Source organism: Mus caroli, chromosome 1 (assembly GCF_900094665.2).
Source record: "Mus caroli chromosome 1, CAROLI_EIJ_v1.1, whole genome shotgun sequence".
Lineage (NCBI taxonomy): Eukaryota > Metazoa > Chordata > Mammalia > Rodentia > Muridae > Mus > Mus caroli.
Window position 1 is genome coordinate 88,361,559 of NC_034570.1, and position 22,181 is coordinate 88,383,739.

The window sequence follows — 22,181 nt, forward strand, 5'->3', positions numbered from 1 at the left end:
GAAGAAGAAGAAGAAGAAGAAGAAGAAGAAGAAGAAGAAGAAGAAGAAGAAGAAGAAGAAGAAGAAGAAGAAGAAGAAGAAGAAGAAGAAGAAGCAAGCTTTAAGCCACAGAGCTGGGAAAATAAAGGAACTTTATCCCAAGTCTGTGCTCCAAATAGCTGTGGAGCATTGCATAAATCTTAAGATAGCCACATTGTTTTATTTGCATTATATTATTTCCAAAATAAATATTTAATTCTTAAAATGTAAGATGTGATATTCTGGGATTACTTATGAAATATATTGATACACTGATAAACAAATTACTGATAAAATAAAGGTAGCAATAGATATGCTTCTAAAAACCTAAAACAATGAAGTGTTTCCAAAATAAAATTGGAAAAAAGTTAAAAAGTTAACGTATTTTCAGTTAAACAAATACTTTTCCTTAGTAAGTGTAGTCTGGACTTTAGTAAATTTCACATTACTAAGATAAATGCCAAATCTGATATTTAAATACTAAAATAACCTAATCAAAATTTCTTTTTTGCATCTTCAAGGGGAATAAATAATAATTATAAATAAAAATAATTTAAGCTATTAGTTTGAAAAATATATAATTAGAACATCTAAGAAGGTGTCATCATTTCTAAATTGTATTTTTACTGATATTTGACAGTGTACACTTCTATTCTGAAAAGAGAAAAATCTGTGAGAGTAAATTGCTACTGTTTCGTGGAGTTATTAAAGGGAAAATTTTGGAGACTCTCTTTGCAAATTACAAGTGAAAATAGCCCACTATTCTCAGTAGAGACTGTTGACTTTGCTCATAGGAGCAAAGCCTTTTAAATTTTCTCATTAGTGATCTCTCTCTCTCTCTCTCACACACACACACACACACACACACACACACAAACACACAGAGTGACCTAAGAGAAATCAAGATTCAGAGGTTTTTTGTTTGTTTGTTTGTTTTAGGTTTTTTGAGACAGGGTTTCTCTGTATAGCCCTGTCTGTCCTGGAACTCACTTTGTAGACCAGGCTGGCCTCGAACTCAGAAATCTGCCTGCCTCCACCTCCTGAGTGCTGGGATTAAAGGCGTGCGCCACCACGCCCGGCTTAAGATTCAGAGTATTAATTCCACTCGCCACTTAGATAAAAAGAGGAATAAGTAGGGAACTATTTTGCAAAGAAGAAATAGGTATGGAAAGAGGAAGACAGAGGAGGAAGATAAAAATCAGATATGGGCATTAATCTTGCTGCTTCATTTTATATATCATATTCTTTATAATTTTTTTTCTAGAAAATGCAACAAAATATTAGACTAGTTAATATCTTACACTTGCTCTCATAAATCAGTTTCAAATTCTGCTTCCTAGACAAATTCAGAACCCCAGCATGTCGACTCTCACTCATACGTCTAAAATGCTTTAGATGTAAGGGTTGTGGTGGTCCAGTTTCCAGAAAGATGAGAAGGAGCTTAAGACATGGTAGATGAAACAGCCAACATTATTGTTACCATGTTCATGGAAAATCATAGTTTGGAAAAAAATCAATCAATCAAAAAATTTTTTTTTTGCTTTAGGATTGATAAAACAAATTTAAGAGGGAGTGGAAGTCATTGTAGGAGCTAGAGAATTGAGGGGAGAAATTAAGCAATATAGCATATTAATGGGTAAAATTCTCCCAAATACTACATTAAACAGATGATAAAATATGAATGAAGGGTAAAGAAAAATAGAGTAATTGTGAGCTTTTTAAATATATTTATTTTAAATATTATAGTAATCAATATGATTCAAACTCATTTGTATTGTGAATAATTTCATTGTAGAATGAGGAAAAAATGTTATTTACAATACAACTCAAAGGATCCATAAGCAGACAAGAGTCTTAATTAACACAACAATAAAACTGTGTGCTCTTAAAACTGTTCAGCATCTGCACTGGGCACAAATATCACTACCTTCTAAAAATTTATCTTATAAAATTATTATTAGAGCTCTTAAATTTAAAATATAATATTTACATATATATATAAAATAGAGTTATTTTAGAGCTAATATTATAAAACTGTAATACCTGTATGCAAGATATAAATGTATGCACAAGTGAAAGCTACTATATATTATGTAGTAGATAGTTGGCATATTTTTATGTATTATCATTAATTAAAAATTATACTTATTTGTATGGAAATATATCACAGACAGTTTTCCTTCCAACATGCTTAGGTCTAAGTAAAGAAAACAATAATTTTATTTTCTAAGGGAATCTTGAACCATATTCACTACTGTATTTGATTTCAGGATAAGTCCTTAAGAAATTAAAATTTTAAAATTGTGTAGGTAAATTTGCATATTATGAAGGCTGATGATGTCACAACAATCATGTTTCTAGAGCAAAATCAAAAAGCATATCAAAAAATCATTTCAAGTATGTATAATACAATAACTAAAATGTCTGAAATACGTGTTTAAGGATGATTATGAATCCTTAAGATTTTGTAGATTATAAAATAGTAAAATATAAATAATAGGATTAGAAGAAACAACATAAAATTTAAAATCTAACCAAGAGCATGTACCTAGGCCAAGTACACTAGCAGAGGGAACAATTTAAGTTCTTCTCCTTTAGTCAATAACACTTAAAGACTCCTTTTTAAGGATTAGTATATACAATTTTCATTATGCGTCTTATATGTGATTAGCATAATAAACCAAAGACAAGAATTAAATAAAAGTGACTGACTTTTCATTCCCAGAAATCAGTTGGCCAGGGCTTTTCTGCTAGCCAATCTGAGCTATGATAACAGACATAATAAAAATTCTAATAAGTAAAATAGATATATCTGATAGAGTGCCAAACAATAGAAGTAATTATTCATAACAATACATTCATTTGGGCTTCACTACCCCATTCAAGGTTCTCCTTGACACAGATATATTCTGGTCCTGGTACTTGCCCTCAATCATTCACAAAGCAGCTGTCAACTTTTTTTTTCTGGAAATTTGGAAACTATTTTGTATTTAATGTAAATCAGACATGCTAGGAGCATTGGAAGTATGAATGAGCTAATATTATAAGTCTAGATTTTTCTTTTACACCAGAGAGCTCATTGGCAAATAGTCACTGTCACTTGTTGCCTCAAGGAAAATTCGATTGAGGATGTTGATGCTGCCTAACTTTCTGTAACCCATTAACATCATGCTTTCTACATTTGTGTAAAAATAGGTGTATAGTAGACAAAGATATTGTATTTCTATACTTAATAATTATCTAACCATCCCAAGGATTATGTGATGCCATTAAACAAAAAATAAGATCCCCCCAAATACAGAATAAGTGAATGCATGTTCACAGAACTTGGATATGTGATTCATCTGGTATAAAGACAGACCAGGAAGGTGCATATGCCAACATGTAAAACATTGCATATTAACTCTGCCTCATTTCTGTCATGAATATATTCTGATTTTATTAGAGTAATTAGAAACTGACATTTCTTTTTAAAACTATGGGATTCTCTAATGTCGATTAGTTCATGTAAAAATACCTGTGCTATTAAATATGTTAGCAGATTGAAATTAAAATGTGAATGATTGGTATGTAACTCTTGTTCTGTAAGTAGAAAAAGGACCCAAATGTGAGTAGAGGACTTCTGGGGAATCAATCAGGGAGATTATTGACAATCAATACTATATGCTTTAAATTTCTACCAATGAAATACAAATGTTGAGTAGATGTTGAATAATAACATATTTAAAATCTTTCTTAATCATGAATAATACCTAGACATTTCTTTGATGGTTCAAGTGCAAACACTATTTTCTTATACAGCTGGATTACTGACGAGAACAAAAAGCATTCCAATTAAGCACTGAGCTAAAAGGCACACCACTGCAAGTATTTTCTTAGAGACTTGCAATTGAACTTAGGTTAATACAATTGAAAAATAAAGATTACTTCTTGGTATTGCTAAAATTGAGTTCAAAGTCACCAACTTAGAAACTCAGATTGAGGGTGTTTATGATACATTCTCTAGAAACTTCCTCAACTCTGTCATCATGAATATTTGTTTCAATTCTATATATTTACAAGAGAAAACAAAATTGACACTATGTTATTTCAACAAACACCCAAAAAAATCTGTGATTTTTTTCTTACACTATGTCATAATTACCAAACTTCTTAGACATAAACTCAATCAATAAAACCATTATAATAATGCTAAAGTATATTCCATATACAGAAAATTTTATTTATTCTGAAAAATTTTGACTGACAAAGTGTAAGAATGGCTATTTAGTTATTATATAAAATCTATTTGCTCTCTGAACAATTAAACACTGTAAGCTTCTTACTTTGTCTTTAATTTCATTTACAGAAAATTATTTCCAATGAGGGAGGGTTGAGTTCCATGAATAGCACAGTACACTATCCATCAGTTCTCCAAAAGAGAGCTTGATTTTGCTCTGCAGACGTCAGCTGAATGTCTAAGCAGATAAATGAACTTGGATTTAATGAAATGCTTCAGAACACAGTGATCAAAATTGAGCTATTTCTTTTTTAGTTGGAAAAAAATAACCATTCACATTCTATTTTTGAATTATTTGAAAGTTCTCTATATATTCATCAGCTGTGCATAGGGTACTGATGTATTTACAAAGCAATGATATATTAATATTTTCAACATAACTATATTTTAAAACTATCCCTCCGTTATCCTGAACTGTTCTTCCCACATTTTATATTCACCCTTAGCAATGGTGACAACTCATATAACTACTACAATAAACTATTGTCTTTGAATGCTCTCAGGTGTTTTAAGCATTTATACATTTTTCTCGTCTCATTTAACATTTCAAGACATTTTATATTGTTTTGCGGAGAACAGTGGTTACTACAGGGTCCTTAACATGTAAGTCTGAGGTACGTGGTATGATTGTATGACCATATTCCCACCCACACTCACACATGTGATGAATTCTTGAGTTTTCTTAAGGTAAATGATGGGGGAATTTGAAAGATTGCAGAACTACTTTCCAATGTCTGAGTATAACAAATAACAAGCTATGTAAATGTTCCCTAATATCATCAACAGCCAGCTTAGGAAGTCCCATCTCAAAAGGTCAAGATCATTCAAGTGGTAGCAAAATTCCCCCAAGCAACTTATGTTGCTTAGTCACGTCCGTCATGCCTGGTGGATGTAAATGGCATACTAACCCAAACTGCTGGGGAGGATTCTGGATGCCAGCATCATACACTCCCAGCTCTGGGTGGCATCAACTTATAACAGATTTTTGTCTAAATAAATGCCTTTTCTATTCAGCTCTATTGGAAACTCTCAGAATACTGTGATCCCTGCATTTCTTCAGGATGTAAAGCCCTCATCTTCATCAACGACCTCATTGTACAGATCCCAGAGAATAGCATAAGGAAAAAATAGGTTTTCCATTTTCCTCTTTACAATGGCTTTTGCATGTTTCCCTGGCAAGGACAGCATGCTTCCTCATTATCAGACTGTCATAGTGAGCACTCCAAGGATGTATTTCCTCTGTAAACAAAGTTAAATGAGAAAACCAGAAAGAGGAAATGCCAAACCCACCATACATCACAGTCGAGAGAGAAGTGGGATTCATAAATCTACCTTGGTCACACATTTTCAGCTACAAGTATTTCAAAAGATGTTCCTCTCCAGTTGTTTTTTGTTTTTGTTTTTTATGTGTATGTATGTTTTGGTTTTGGTTTTTTGTTTGTTTGTTCTTTTGTTTTTGGTCTTATTACTCCTTTTTTTTATTACTCTTTGAAGCATAAACTTGAGGATGTAGCATTAAATACCTTCAATCGTAGGCATTTTAGTATATGGGGAATTTTAGTATTCAGTATACTTTATACTAAATTCAGAAGGACTAGTATTCAGTGCACTGTTATGACACAGCATCAGAATTGGAATTACTGCAAATGCTGGTCTGTACTGCCATCTGACCTTTAATCCTCTTTGGAAACTCCACTGTGACTCACTGACCAGTGAGAGCTCACATATCCCAAAGGATGTAACTCAAGTCCTCGCCAAGTCCCTTAAACTAGCAGTCCCAAATTACCTTCCCCACTCCTTGCATAAGCAGCTGCTCTGTCAATCTGAGAATTCTGTCACTTGTGAAAGCACATAAATTTGTTATCTTCCTTGAAGGTTCAGACCAGTCACAGCTCCTGGCCAAAGAAGCCATCTATATCTTTCTAGTCAAGAAATGGCCATGCTATGTAGCAGGGGTGTACCCTTTTATAATATATGAATGTTTGGGAATCAAGTATTTTTACCACTGCAGTGATTCTTTTTAAAGAAAAATATCATTTTTTATCACTTTGTACATGGTAAATAATTTCTAGAAATATATCTATATCAAATATTTCCTGTAAAATAAGTATCTTAGCAACATTTTTGATATAGGCATATTTTTTCAGAAAAAAAAAAGAAAGAAAAGCATTAGTCATCTCAGTAATTATAAAATGTTAGCAGTGCAGATCTTTGCTTGTGGGAACTTTTCTTACATGATGGGCTAGGAGGCAATGGGATACGTCAGTAAACTCCCTAAACTTATAAAAGAAGGTTTACGCTTCACAAATAAAATTATAGACTAAGATATTTTCCTCAAACATTAATGAATTCTGTATAATGGTTTCAAGCTTATCTAAGAAACATATTTCAGATCAATGTTTGGTATGCAAATATTTTATATGTGACAATGAGATTTCCGTGACCTTATAAACTCTATTGAGAGTAATAAGATCTTCAATGCAACGTAGAATTAAATTAGAACTTACATGCAATAAATCATCTCACTTTAAATAAAATAAATTTGAGAAAAGAAAAATACATTATTTTCTATTAAACTGAACTTTGAAAATGTTAATAATATAGCATTGGTTCTCCTGTTCCAAATGCTGAACTATAACCATTTAATAATTGTAACCATTTAATAATTGTAGCTATTCACCTTTGCAGTTTGTACAAGTGGATTTTGAATCTCTAACAAGACAATTTGAGTCTAAACTCAATTCTTTTTGTTTTGTTTTGTTTTGTTTTGTTTTGTTTTGCTTGTTTTCTTTTTTCCAAGACAGGGTTTCTCTGTGTAGCCCTGGCTGTCCTGGAACTCGCTCTGTAGACCAGGCTGGCCTCAAACTCAAAGATCCGCCTGCCTCTGCCTCCCAAGTGCTGGGATTAAAGGCATGCACCACCACGCCCAACCTAAACTCAATTCTTGATATTAATATTTAAATAGTTCTGACAAGTTTTATTGATATTTACTGCCTAAATGTGAACTAAATAAAAAGTTATCAATGAATATGGCAAACTGAATGAGAAAAATCCCAGGAGGCCTGAACGCTACACAAAGAACTACAGGCAACTGAGTAAAGTTGGAGACCTCTCATGGGTAGAGCACACTTAATAATTATCCATTAAAAATGATTGCCCCTGTAAACATATAGGTAACCTTATATGGACTCAATATGTTTTCTTATGAATATATATATAATTCATATAATTCATAATGAATAAATATATAATATATGCAATATACTTCTTATTTTATATATGTATATATTACATTAATGAGAGAAAGAGGCAGTGAATTTCAGAGCGTACAGAGAAAGATACTTGAGAGGGTTTGAAGGAAGCAAAGGGAAGAGACAAACAGGATTGAAAAACGATCTCAAAAACAAACAAAAGAAAAACTGTCATAAAGTCAAAGGAAGCATTGTCCACAGAACTGATTAAAGAGACTCTGTATGCGTCATGTTCCGACAAATTCTTAGTTATTGTGTGACATGCCGCTTTCCACCTTTGTGTTCTGCAGAAGAGTGAGCAGATCCCAGTGCTGATGTTGAAGAACAGTGTTTCTTTACCGGAGTGTGCTTCAAGCAACGTAATCTGCATTCACTATGGAAGCAATCTGATACTGACAATGAAAATCTACACAGTCTGAAACTAAAGCAGTAAGGCTTGGTAAGAACTGACCAGCAAGGGAGGGACCGTCCTTCCAGACCTTACATCTTCCGCCATTTGACTCACCCACAAGGTCATTCTGGGAGTACTTGGGGGACAAAAGTAAGGCAGAGCTTGGACTTTGTAACTGACAGTTTAGGCCACTAGCATTTGACTGACACTCTCATCAAAACTAAAATTCTTAACAACGGGATATAATTTATCAATATTACTGCTGTGTTGAGACCTGTGAAAGCAAAATGCACCAAGTGTTTGCTTATTTTCTTAGAACAGGAGACTGATTTATTACTCATGTGCTTCTGGAACAGAATCCCACCTCGATGCCTGTGAAAGAGTTGTCTGCAGTTGGACATTGTCAGAATTGTTACCAGGAATGGGAATCTGAAGAGCCAGGACCTCCATATACTTTCAGTGTCTTACACTCAAACCACACAAATATATCCAAAAGGCCTTTGCAATTATTTTCCTTGTACCCCAACTTAATGACTCTCTACTATGGATGTTTTATAAGTAATTTACATTTCACAACTCATATATATGAAGTTTAGGTAGTAATTCTATCATTGAAACTAAAAGCATTCCGAGTACTCTTTCACTGAACCACCTCCTAAACTGCTACTTTAAAAAGACTTGTTGGATGCTTGACCCATAATCCCTTTTAATATACTTATGCAGTACATCCTTATGCCCATTACATACGATCATTAGATACATTTTGCTGTTTGCTTGAACCCCGTAACTGATAATTTAATGTGCATATGAATGTTCCAAGGATGCTAAACACCCACTTACATATAAATTAGACTAGCTGTGCAGATTAATTCAATGTTCCATCTACACATTATTGTTCCTCCTTCTTCCCAAGAGTTTAGAGAAACATGGGAGTTTCTAGGGTTGTTTGTAAACTTTACTGTTATTAGAAAAGTGACTTGTACTAGTAGAAGGATGGCTTGGTTTTCTTTCTAAAGACAGAGAAAGAAAGGGCTTGAAGTAAGATGAGTGAGGAGATGGGAAGGATCTTGAAGACATTATGGATAAGAAACCATGATTGCAATATACTTATGAAAAAAAATTCTTTTCCATAAGAAAAGAAAAAAAAACGAGTGAAAAACGGTAGAAAGACAGCATAAAAGCAAAATCATGTAATGAATATAACTTATGAACCAAATTCATCTGTTTCTTGTAGTTCTTTCAAATAACCTCTTCTCTGATTACTAAATTGCAGCCAAGAAATTTGAGAAAAAAATCAAGGTCTCCTTTTGACTTTGTGTGTGTGTGTGTGTGTGTGTGTGTGTGTGCAAGCACATGCATGCCTATGGGTGATCTTCAATATGTAAGTACAAACTATTTGGTGAAGTTTGATTTGTATTCTTGTATGTATGTTTTCAGGGCTGACATTTTGGTATTGAATAGTTAGTTCTGCTAGTTACTGAAGAACACTGTTTCTCCCTCTCTCGAGCTTCCTTAGAAACTTGTAGTTATTTGCCTGAGATTGAGGACTTATGGCCTTGGCCTTTCCTTGTTAGTGCTTAATGCTCTCATCATTGACCACTCATGTTTAAGCATCATACTTGTGAGACTTCATGGGTAAAGTTTCTGTTATTCTTATGATATATTGTGAAGCTTAAATACATCCACTAAGTTTTTAATCATAATTTGCTCTTAAATTTTACCACTGTATTACCATAGGAAGATAAGTTTGAGTAATCATCAATTTTACACCTGACTATATACTTGGACCAAACTGATCCATATCAGATTTATTAATTGAATTACTGACAGAATATGATAATTGGTTCTCATTATTTGAATATAAGCCTTTGAAGGAAAGTTTTCCTCTTCTTCACTATAATTATCCAAGGAGAAAATAATTGATAATTCTATGTAGATTAAAAAGTAAGTGATCCCCTCACTTTTATTAGTTTTGTTCTATCCTTAATTGCTCTATAGACAACTCCCAGCCAAATTTCAAAGTGCTGGTTGTGTATATGTTTGGCCTTTTTAAAGACAACATCCTCATCTCTACCTGGATGGCCCATATCCAATGAAACATATGTACAGACAACTTAAAGTTTCCTATTTGTATTTAGAGATATGAGTCAATGAATCCCTGCTCTTATGAAAAGTAGTAACCCATTTTAATGACAAACTATAAAAAGGACAAGTATGCCTTGTGAGAAGAACTTAGAGAAACAGAACTCAAGCCATTCCTGGGAAAGGAATCAGAGACAAAATGTGTGTTCAATGGAACTATTAAGCTGAGATTAACAAAGAGAACCCAAACTTGGCATAGAGCAGAGGGACAAGGAATATCCAGGAAGTGGCTCAGGATATTTGCATAACAAAAATGTACATTGAAAGTTTCTCTCTATATAAATAAATTGTATAAGTAGAATTTCTTCCCAAATAAAATATGATTTCTTATAGTCCCAGTGGGAAATGAGTAGGAGTTTAAAAACTATGTCATTCACAATTTGTTCACATTGACTCCACCCACTGTGAGTGTCTTTTCACATATAAGACATTTATATTGTCATATTTCCTAGTGTAGTGTAAATTATGGTAGCTGCAAAGAAATAATAATGTGCCTAAAGTATAACTAGATTAATTCATTAGGAAAGGTTGTTACTCATGTATGCATACTGAATATTCACAGAGAAATGGAGATATTTATCCATAGAAACTGTCTTTAATTTAAACCACCAACTATCATTGCCTTGCTAATCAAAAAATATTAAGCTATGGCACATGTATTATGAAGAAATATAGCTATCCTCCTCCACATGGGTCAAAATGGAAGCCATATGGGAATGTTTAGGACCAGCTACAATAAAAACAAGGAAGCCATTTTCAGAAATTACTTGGAGTGAATGTTTTCCTTTCCCAAGAATTTTTCCTTTCAGTGACTTTGAATTTATTTAACACTCCAAAACAATCTGTTTTGAATGCCTACAGTGAATTCCTCAGGCGTATCTAGGAGATATTTCTGCCTATGCTCGATTGGACACTCTGCTGGGATCTGGCCTGATTCAAACTTCTAAAGTGAAGCCACTTTTTCCAGAGAGAAGTGCCTTATATCCACACAGTATTTCATCAATCTTTGCACATGTTTACGTGGGCAGATTGCCACATCTGAAAGACAAACTCAATAACAGAAATGTGAAATAGGTGTCATTAGTAAAATTGGAAAATAAGTTTGATTATGTAAGGTATGTGGAAATTGTTTTTGTTGTTACTGTTAAAACCTATAACTCTCATGGGTTCTAGCACAGTAAGTACTGTATCTTTTTTTTTTCTCCTTTGATAATTTACAGCACAAGGATAACTTCTGTAGGGATCTGGGGGCAGAAATGGTCTATGCTTTCTTTCTCCTAACTTAATTTTTTTCTCCTACTTTAGCTAAGAACTATGTTCCTGTGACATTTATAATTTAGCAATATTGGCATTTTTAAGAGTAGATGACAAAGGAATACATCAATTGCCCTGTAAAATTCCTGAAAATGTTAAAATAAAGCTGTCATCTTCAACATAATTTTATGTGAAGAAATATGTAAAACAAGAAAGACCAATGCAGTTGACACAACTGTACATGAGTGAGAATAACATGTTCTATGCTGCAGGAGAAAATAATTTTAAAAAATTAGTCAATTGAATAACTAATATAAAAGAATATGTTTTAAACACAAGATGAAATGACCAGAAATAAGTTCAAGTAAACAATTACAATAAAAATAATATAATTATGAAATGTCAGAGGGATTTTTGTTATATATCTGAAATGGACAAAATGAATTTCTGAGAACTGGGAGAAATTCAAGAGTGCATTTGAGTTGGCAATGTATCATAACTAAGGGAATTTACTGAACATTGACACTATGTTTCATATGTGTTGTGATTTAGGTAGAGTCTCATTTTTCATGCTGTACAGCCTTGTTGTATAGCACAATCTTTCTTCTAACTGAAAATTCTACTACTTCAGCATTTCCAGTATTACTATATTATGTAAAATAGAATTAACATATAAAATATATTAGCATATTACTTATACTATATTGTGTTATTAATGCTATACTTATGGAAAGAATGTATACTTAATTTTTTAAAACATGTTTACTGCATTTTAATATCTATGTTAGAAATAGTATGCTTCGTGTGTTGACTTTTCAACAGATTTATGTTTATACATAGAGATATGATCTTTTAAAACTTACTTTTTATAGATATTCACGGGAGGACTAAACTCAGGAACAACATATCTATCTGCCTAGCATCTCTCTGTTTATTTGTCTGTGTGTATGAGTGTGTGTATGTATATATGTATATGTATATATATATATATATTTATGTATATATATGTATATATAAATATATTTATTTTTATATGCATATAAATATAATTAATATACATACATTACATATGTATATTAACTTCTATGTGTTTATACATGCACAAGTTTGTATACATGTATGTGTGAATAAATACATCTCATTAACCATGGGAAAAACATTGAATAGTTTAACTTAGTAATAGTTTTGAAGTGAATGAACCATCCTTTTGAGGCAAGGACTCTTAAGAGAAACCCAAAATAGACTTTAAATGAAAATATTTATGAAAGATGCATATGGTTTCATAATTAAAAACAACAAAAAATTCAATAGCCTTTTTAAGAGGCTAAAGCCAAGGAATTCCTGAGAATATTTAAAAAGACTTAGCACAAAAGTGAGCATAATTTGACATTCTTACATATCCTATGTTCAGAGATTTAGAGTTTACAATCAGTAAACTTTGATAGTTAAAGTCATAAACAGTTTTATCCCAAAACAGCAGGGCTGTGTTACATATTCCTAAAAAACAAAATTCCTTTAAAAAATTCTAAAATATTCTCTCTCTAAAAAAATCTTATTTGAAAAAAATTCACAATGACTCTAAGAGACATTAATTAAATTTTATCTTACTCTCCCCCACATGTTTATATAAACTTCCATCTTTAAAATGCCATTGTGAGTTAACAAGTGATGATTAAGACTTTAAAATTAAAATTCTGCACTTAGTGAAATGTGAAAAATTATATAGTTGATTTTCCTTATTCCTGCCCAGTAAACTGACAGCCATTAGATTTTAATTCAGATTTGTTCATCTCTTACATTATCCTTTCATTGTTTTGCAAGAGTTTGCTATATTTTCCTCTGACTTCACTTCATATGACATTCAAAATCATCATACATTTCAACAAATTCTAACCCTATCCTTGTGTGTCAATACTTTGATTTTTTTGGTGTGAGAAACAAACCAAGAATTAAGTCAGTGTGTAAAGTTAGCAGTTTCACTATTTTCATAGGATAAAATTTAAATACTGAAATCTGACTCCGTGGTGATTTCCAAGTTATCCTTAGCTTCAGGAATCTTGAGGTCTATTATCACGTACACATGTTCATGTTGAACGATGGCACTAAGAAAAGCCTTCACACGTCAGAGTCATAGTTATGTTCTAAAAATGTGTGCTCTGGCCCCGTAACCTTTCACCAATAGTTCAACCCCAGTAAGCAACAGAGGATCTGAAACTATTTTGTTAACGCTTTTTATCATGGGGTTTTCAGATTACTAAGCCAGTAGGACTAAGCCAGTAAGTGCTCGGAAATAAGTAAGACTTAACAGATGTTTTGGAGTTTGATGTTGTTAATTTCAGGCGTGACATATTCTTTTGTCAGTGATTTTCATTCTTGGCTTGTTAGTGTTTGTATTTTACTATTCTTTTTCTGGGCTCTAGCTTCATAAAACTATGTTGAAATGATTCCCTACCAGTAATATTAGTTTTATAATGCCATAAATGAATTTACTTTTGACACACCATGTGTGTAAGTTTCTGTGCTAATTGAAAGATGATTGGATACCCCAGAACTAGTTTATATGCATGCCACCTTCCGGGAGTCAATCTCTTTACCTTACTGGAGGATACCCCATTATATGAATAAGAACACAGTGATACACCTTCCAGCAAAGTCAACAAGCACACCAGTCAACTGGATAAGACATGGTAATCGCAATTTAACATGTCACACTTTGTATCTACAAGTTTTATCTTAAAGTCCTTTGGATGGCAGCACTCATTAATTATTAAATTACTTTTCAAAGTCATTATGGTACTAAAGTAAATAAGATGAAACATAAAATACTTATACTTGAAGTAAAAATAACTGGCATTTATTTTTATTTTATTTTAGTTTTTTACATTTGAATGTTTGTACAAGGTTAAATAGATGTGCTGGTTTTCTTAGTTACTAGAAAGGTGAGGCAGGAGAATAACTTGGGTGACCCCAGGAGTTACAGGCCAGTGTGGGAGGTAGCAGATGGTTTTGAGCACACAAAGAAAACAAAGTTAACCCATGAAAGTATCCATAAATGCTTCCATTAGTATTTTTAAGTACATGTGTTTCTAACTGGCTAGTAACTTCAACTGTGACTCCTCTTTTGGGTTCTGCTTTTGCTATTGGGTTAAAAATATATTAGTCAGATATTACTGATTATATTTTAATTTAGTGGTTCTATTAAAATTCCTTTATGGTTTCTTGAATCAGGGAGTTGAATATATGCTTTTTAGCCCCGATCATCTATCACTGGACGATATGTAGCTATATATAGAAAGAGATCTCTTTTTCAGAATAATATGATAATATGAGTTTATAACAAAATATATTCTTATTCTACTCTTTGCTAACGATATGCCATTCTTTTGGGTCAACTTTTTAAATCAAAGAATATTTACACATTTAGAAATAAATATTACCTTAGTTATAATCTAAGTGTGTGTGTGTGTGTGTGTGTGTGTGTGTGTATTCACGGCTAGGTGAATACAGTAGTAACTGTTGAATAACTTGATCCAATCATGACAAATTTAATTGTGAACAGAAAAGTATGGTGTATGGAAACCTTGAGGCTAAACAGGAAATGGTGAACCTTTGCAGGGAAATATTAAAGAACAAAAATTAAAAATAAAATGAAACCATTTGAACATGGTTTCTATTATTCAAAGAAGGCTACTTTAACTCTGAATTTAGATGTTTACTTCTCTTTTAGAAATTCTAGGAGGAACAACAATGAACTAACCAGTAACTCTAGTTGCATATGTAGCAGAAAATGACCTAGTAGGCCATTAATGGGAGGAGAGGCTCTTGGCCTTGAGAAGATTATATGCCCCAGTACAGGGGTATGCCAGGGCCAGGAAGCAGGAGTAGTGGGGAACAAGGTGGGGGAGTATAGGGGACTTTGGGGATAGCATTTGAAATGTAAATAAAGAAAATATCTAATAAAAAAAGGGAAAAAATTCTATCACTATATTTATTTGTTATTCTAAACTTAGGTTTGTTTTTGTTGTTGTTTTCCATATGTACCATGTTCACGGTATATCTTTGTTTTTCTATGAGCAAAGTAATTAAATTATTTGTTCAACTGAAAGATGTGCCATCTCAAATTCAGAAATGACATTGTTCTTGATACAGCCATATCCCAACTTGAATTCGCAGCCTGTTTTTCTGTGCTCACAATGGACTCTGTGCATACTCATGTCATCTCCCCATACTCTGCCCCTTCCTCCTTCCCCTTCTCTCCTGTCTTATGACTGTGTCTCTCAGCCTCTACCTCCTTCTCCTTCTTTGTTTCCCTTCCTCTCCCTCCAAATCCTAAATTATTTGTCACTCCAGCCTGTCTTTTCTCCAGCTTTTTCCCATCTCTCATTTTATTAATCATTACAATTATTATCATGTTTTCAAATCACAAGCCTACCTTTGAAGCCTTGTGAACGTGAGGGGGAAATTACACATCCCTAACCAAAATGCTCTGTTACAATGTTATTGGAATGACATAGGCCCATGCGTTCACCAACAAGGCCTGCATTGATTTTTTTATTTATAATATGTGGTGCTTAAAGCACATTCCTAAGCCTACAGAAATATCTATCTTTGCTCTATTTATTTAACATACTGTGTACATAAATACCCTTGGCCTTTTCGTCATCTCTCATACTTAAGCAATAGATTATTCCTTATATGGCTTTAATTACAAAATATTATATTGAAACGGAAATGGTACCTTGAGATGGACATCTCCTACTACTTGAATTCTTAGCTACAGATATACCTTATTTGCTCTTCAAACAAGGCTAGTGCTTGCATGTCCATCACATTTCCTACCAGACTCTTAGACTTTTGGTTGCAGCCTGTCATTCTAAATCACCAATTTTACTATGCATTCTTATTATCTTTTATTGCAGGAAAAAAACCCAAAATCAGTAGTCTGTTCATGAGCAGGCGCGAATGTCAAATTCAGCAATCTGTTTTTTCAATGTGGTTGAGCAGAAAGACTAAGTACATAAAATGCATATTTGAAAATATAGAACTCATTATAATGAAAACGTTGTTTATTTCTGAAGATTTAGCGGTGTTCCTTTTCTCAGAGACACTCTTTAGTTACACGTTCTATTGTGTCAAGGACAGACTGGTCCTTTCCAGCCACTTACCCTCTGACTGCATGAATAAGTCTAAGTGATGGATAGGCAGTTCGCACTTGCAGTTTGTTCTTAAGGATTAATGCATTAACCCACTCCACGTGCTTCTCTCCTCCTTTGACCATGAAGGCAGGAATCCAAAGGACGCTGTCATTCAGCATGGAGAGTCTATGCACAAATTTTTCTCTGTCACTCTCATTCCGAAAGCCTCCAAATGCTCTTTGCACAACTGATGGATTCATGGTAATAAAATCTGATTTAGTCCCCACATCAGCAGCGAACTCCACCACAGGAGCTAGATTGCACCTGAGGAAAAATTAATGGAAAAATGGAAAATAAATATGAAAAATTCACCCATAAAACAGCGTGCTCATGAAGAACAAGGAGCCATCAGGTTTTCATCAATAGGCAGTAGAAAAACAAAACAAAACCAAATCTCCCCAATTAATCTGCCTGGTAAATTTACATGTAAATTAAGTAAACAAAATGTTAGAAATATTACTTTCAATAAAGATGCTAACTCCCAGTAGAGCTCCATTTATCCAATCTGTTACTTTTTGTTTGTCTTCACAAATCCATACATTAGCAGTTCATAATAAATGAATTTATAATGGTGAGTGCATAGAGACTTTGTTGCTATGCAGAAGGAAATCTTAACCGCTTGCTGTATAAGTAAAGAAAACACAATGAACTTGCTGGTCATATCTGTCTTGTTTGCCAGGTTTGAGTCTTTTCAACATTCTTGGATGTTCCTGAATCATTTTGAGTTTTTAATACTCTGAGATAAAGGAGATTATTTTTGCAGTACTGTCCACAAATATATTTACAATTGCCTTCAGGAGGCCTACATTGAAGAAAATGAGAAAATGGAATTGATGTCTTTAGCCTGCCTTTCAGAGATTTCCCTTGCTATTCCTCTGGATTCTGTAGGTTCCTGCATTCCAGGGTCATCTGCATCCCTGTGTGCACATGGATAAAAGGCAAGGATTCTGTGTTTCTGACTTTGTCCATAGGATCAATATGCTATAAAAACATCCTATACCTAATTTTATTCATGTGATATGATCTCATCTGTGTATTGAAAGATAACTATAGATAGCTTCTTGAATATGTGCCCAACTGATTTGTGACTCTATTAACTCTTTCATATTAATCGTGGATACTCGACTTGAGATATCTTTAAATAAGCTTATTGTAGCTTCCTTGAATGTATGTTTTCATTAGTTTGTAAATGAAAATTTCTTCAAACAAGACTTAACTGTCTGTAAAAGAAAAAGGTCTTTCAAATGTATCCAATCTTCATATTCATGAAAACAAACCTACACATACATAAAAGATATTTTCCCTCTTTTTATCAATCTCTCAAAAGAATGAATGTAGGGTAGTATAGCTCATTAGTTTGGAGCGATTATATTTCTTTTCCTGTGTATTTTGTTGCATTAATGAAATTTTCAAACAATTTTTACTTTAATTAAAGAAGAAAATGTGTGTACTATTGTAAAATTATCATCTTGTACGTCCTTCCATATATCTCTTAATATATATTTTTTCATAGATCTTAACAATTTTGCCTATAATAATAAATCTTTTCCACCTCATCATACTAAGTAAAATCTTTATTATCATCATACTAAGTAAAATCTTTATTATCCAGCATTAGCTGTTAAGAGGGAAAGAGAAAACAAATATTATTTGCATATTAGAAATTTAAGTTTTTTATGTATATATCATTTTTCACACTAATCATATAATAGAGATGTTAGCTTTTCTTATTACATGGCACTAATTGAGAAGATATAGCAATCATTTCCCTTATAACAAAGGCAGTAAGAATAGGATAGTCCTGAAAAGCTATTAGTACTGAAATACTAAAACTCAAGTTAATAGGAATCTGAAGGGTGCTAAACATAGGAACAGAAAACATAGTTCACTGACATATCCTAATGTGAACACCTATGAAGAAAGTACCCTGTCATGATATTCATGGGTTAGTGAGCATCTGATTATTATTTGTTTGGATTTACTGGCTCCACAGTAGTTTAGTCCACACATTGTCCTTAAACACTAATATAAACACTTTTAGCTTTTAACATATCTATTGTAGAGGGTAGCCACTCCAGATCCTTCTACCCCTACCTCTCAAAAACTAAGATATCAAATGTCCACAGAAGTATCCGAAGCTCTAACACTGGCTGCATACCAATATAAAAAATAAGCTAAACTCTTAATCAACCTGGTTATAATATGTATATGGCTTCTATAGAGAAAATGGTATTCTAAGTATTTTATTACTATAGATAATACCTCATGTAACATCCAAGGATATACATTAAGAGTAAAATTGGCGTGACCTTGTCATAAGAGATGACAACATACTTATGTCACTGCTAAAATATATATAAAGAAATGGGAAAAATCCACAAAAATCAGAGCACTTCTTTCTCATTATAAATAGCATCTTTTCTTCATGATATTAATAATATAAAAATAATCAGGACCAATTATGCTGAAAAGAGTAAAAAAAAACTAAACTGTTAAATCATCTATTAGGAAGAAACTAATGATTTACTCTATGTGTATATTCTCTTACAGGGTAAAATTCCCTCATCTCATCCCAATACTCCCCAACATCCACTATTTTAACACAAGCTAAAATTGGTTTACATACATGATTACCTGGGCATGTGTATGGTAAATGGGCATAATGTTTAACTAACTTGTGCAATCTAACCCTGATACCCATAGATTAATGCATCTTTGAACTCTCGTTGGAGAGGCAACTCTCTGAAGTAGATTGTCATTACCACAGAGATCTACAACTGGACAAGATACACAGAATAAGGGACTGTGGCATGCTCAGCCCTACATGTAGCATCTATATCACATGCCCTCCTTCCGGTACTAAGGGTCATAAAAGAAGAAGAAAAAGTTTCTAAGACCTAGATATGATGGATAAATAAAAGCAAATATTGTCCTCCTGCCATAGTAGGGCAGCTGCACTCTGAACTCAGCAATTGGAAGAGCATGAACAAGCCCCATGCAAGCTCAAGCCAGATAAATCCTATAATGGAGAGGAAAAGTTGGCACAAATTCCTACCCCAGGAGCTATTTTCAACTGATAGCTGCTTGGAGAGGAATATCAGTTCCTTAAGCATATTGCACTTGGTAAGTCTGCCACCATACAGTGGAAGGCCGCATAAAAAGAATATAAGAATAGTGCAAATTAGACTTTATAGATGGGGAAAAGGGCCCAAGGTTGGGTGGATACTGAAGGGAGAGTATATCTAAGAGTGGAGACAGGGTCAGAAAGATCAAAATCCCTTGTGCAAAATTCTCAGAAGATTAATAATAAGTAAAAAATGGTAAGTTTGAACAGAAACTTAAAATTCAGTTAAGTGTTTAAAAGAAATTCAACAATTAGAGCTAGTACTAATTGAAAACACTTTCTACTTTGGAAGCAAAGAGAATCCTATAATATGTTTTTGTTTGTTTACTTGTTTGTTTGTTTGAGAAAAGGATTGATCTTAGAGGAAAAACATATAAATTTAAATGCAACTAAATATAGTTAAATGAGGACGGTGCTTACTTAAAGAACACTGTGTCTCCTAGTAATGTCAACAGATATACTCATGAGATCTCACCAGCATGACTGCTTAAACATGAGATGAGAAGAACAATACCAATAGAAATATTAGAGTGGATGGAAGTGGCCTCATCCTTACATAAATAACTGTAGGAATGCAGGCAGTGGGGGACATAGTCATCTTTAGAAAAGAACACACCAATCTTATTCCAATTCCAAATGGCCAGCTCTGAAAGCAGATATATGAGTAGCACGACACAGACTTAGCATGTTATATCTAGGAATATATGCATCCTTACAAATATACTTCTAATGAGTTAATAAACCAAAGTAGTGATGGTATGAAAAAAATCAGGGAGGGGTTTATAGGAGAGTTTGGATGGAGCAAAGGAGAAGAAGAAAGACGTCATTTTATCATAACATCAAAAATAAAACCATGGAAGAACAACTAGGGATGGAAGAATAAATAATAAATTCATGTATAGTATTTTGCCAACTTGAACATAGCCCCATAAGACTTCAAGAAGAATGACAGTAAATGTACTGAAAATAAGACAGAAAGATACATCATAGAATGTAGCTTGTGTTGGCAAGAAAAGGGCAATTTGTCACTCTTCTGGGAGTGAGTAGCATGCTTTTAGTCTACTGGAAATGAAGAATAGAACCATGTCTACGTGTAGGTGACAAATGACTACAAGGATAAACCAGATATCTAGCTATGTAATTAGCAAAATGTGGTACATTCAAAGAAATTGTAAATAAGCCACTCTACTGAACCTCCGGAGCTTCTCCACAGCATTTCAATGGACTAGTCCACAATGGTGAGCAGCTCATTTGCTGAGAGAAAGGCTGTAACTGTTTTCTCAGTAAAAAGCTTCAGTTTTTTGAAATATCTTCTTTGAAACCAAAGCTTTCAGAACAAAACAGAAGGTGACTCAGAAATTTATGAACTGCTCTGTAAAGTTACTCAGATTATTCTTAACATCCTTAATGTTGGCCAGTTTCAAAATGAAACTCTCTTTTTGTTGTTGATGTTCTTTTCAGCCAAACTACTGTGTGCAGATATGAGCAGTTAATAACTGTGAGTTCCTTTGTCTTTAATCAAATCAAATTTTGTGCTTCCCATTTATTTTCAACAAATGAAAACTAAAACAGATATATACACAACAGATCTTAATTTGTAAGTTCTCTGTTGGGGCTGGTCCTACATCATTGATATAGCATTGGCAGGAGTGAGGATAACTCTGACATTAAGAATTTGAATTCTCTTCTGTGATCCCACACTTATATGATTGTTTTTCTACACACCTCATGTTAAGTGAAAATGTTTTCATTTTTTCAAGGCTATATAAACTATTTACCACATAATCCATGAAGAAAACGATGCTTGCTACCTGTTTGAATTCTAAAGAATTATGGAACTCCTTGATAAGAAAGTGCATTGTGGATTTGTCAACCTCGATGTTTTGCTTATATTCTCTTCCTACAATCTAAATAAGTAGGGCACTTGTCATTTATGCATTCATTGAGAGCTCAGTATTCAAACTCAGCACTGTGTTCAAAATGCCTCCCTAGCTGTTTTGATGACCATGGATATGATAGACCCCAAATATAGCTAGATATTACCAATATCTATAGATATCTATAGATAGACCCTGGTTAGATATTACCAATACCTAACCAAAATATGGGTCGCTCACTTAGCCATCTGTTTATCCACTCCAGTTGCTTAATTTTCAAGTTTATATTATGTACAGAATTAATCATTGAAGACTGTGGGGCATTGGGCTATGCACAGACAGGCTGGTCTCCAGTCGAGCTGAGATGCTGAACCCTGGGACCCAGTGATCATAATTTACCTACATGGGATGGAAGTTCTCTCATGCTCCTAGAACTCTGGCTCCTGTTTAAGTTACTGCCCCCCACAGCTCCCACAAGAGAAGCATGGCTAGAAGTCATGTAGGCAATGTCCCAAGCTTCTGACCTTCAGGCTAAACTCCTCCCCAGTTACCTAACAACAGAAAAGATTGCAGCTCACATTAAAAGTGGCTGTTCAGTTCAGCCCCTCCTTGTCTCTCTCACTTCTGTCATTCCTTTGTTCTCTTACCGC

The 22,181-nt window shown here is 33.5% G+C and overlaps 1 protein-coding gene across 1 annotated transcript in view; it reads right to left on the reverse strand.

Moving 5' to 3' along the window:
• The window catches only part of St8sia4 (ST8 alpha-N-acetyl-neuraminide alpha-2,8-sialyltransferase 4), an 82,577-nt gene that overhangs the window by 24,121 nt on the left and 36,275 nt on the right, over positions 1-22,181 (reverse strand). Inside the window, exon 4 of the mRNA XM_021170320.1 lies at positions 16,501-16,794. Coding sequence (XP_021025979.1) covers positions 16,501-16,794 — 294 coding nt within the window. The remainder of the gene's footprint in view (positions 1-16,500; positions 16,795-22,181) is intronic.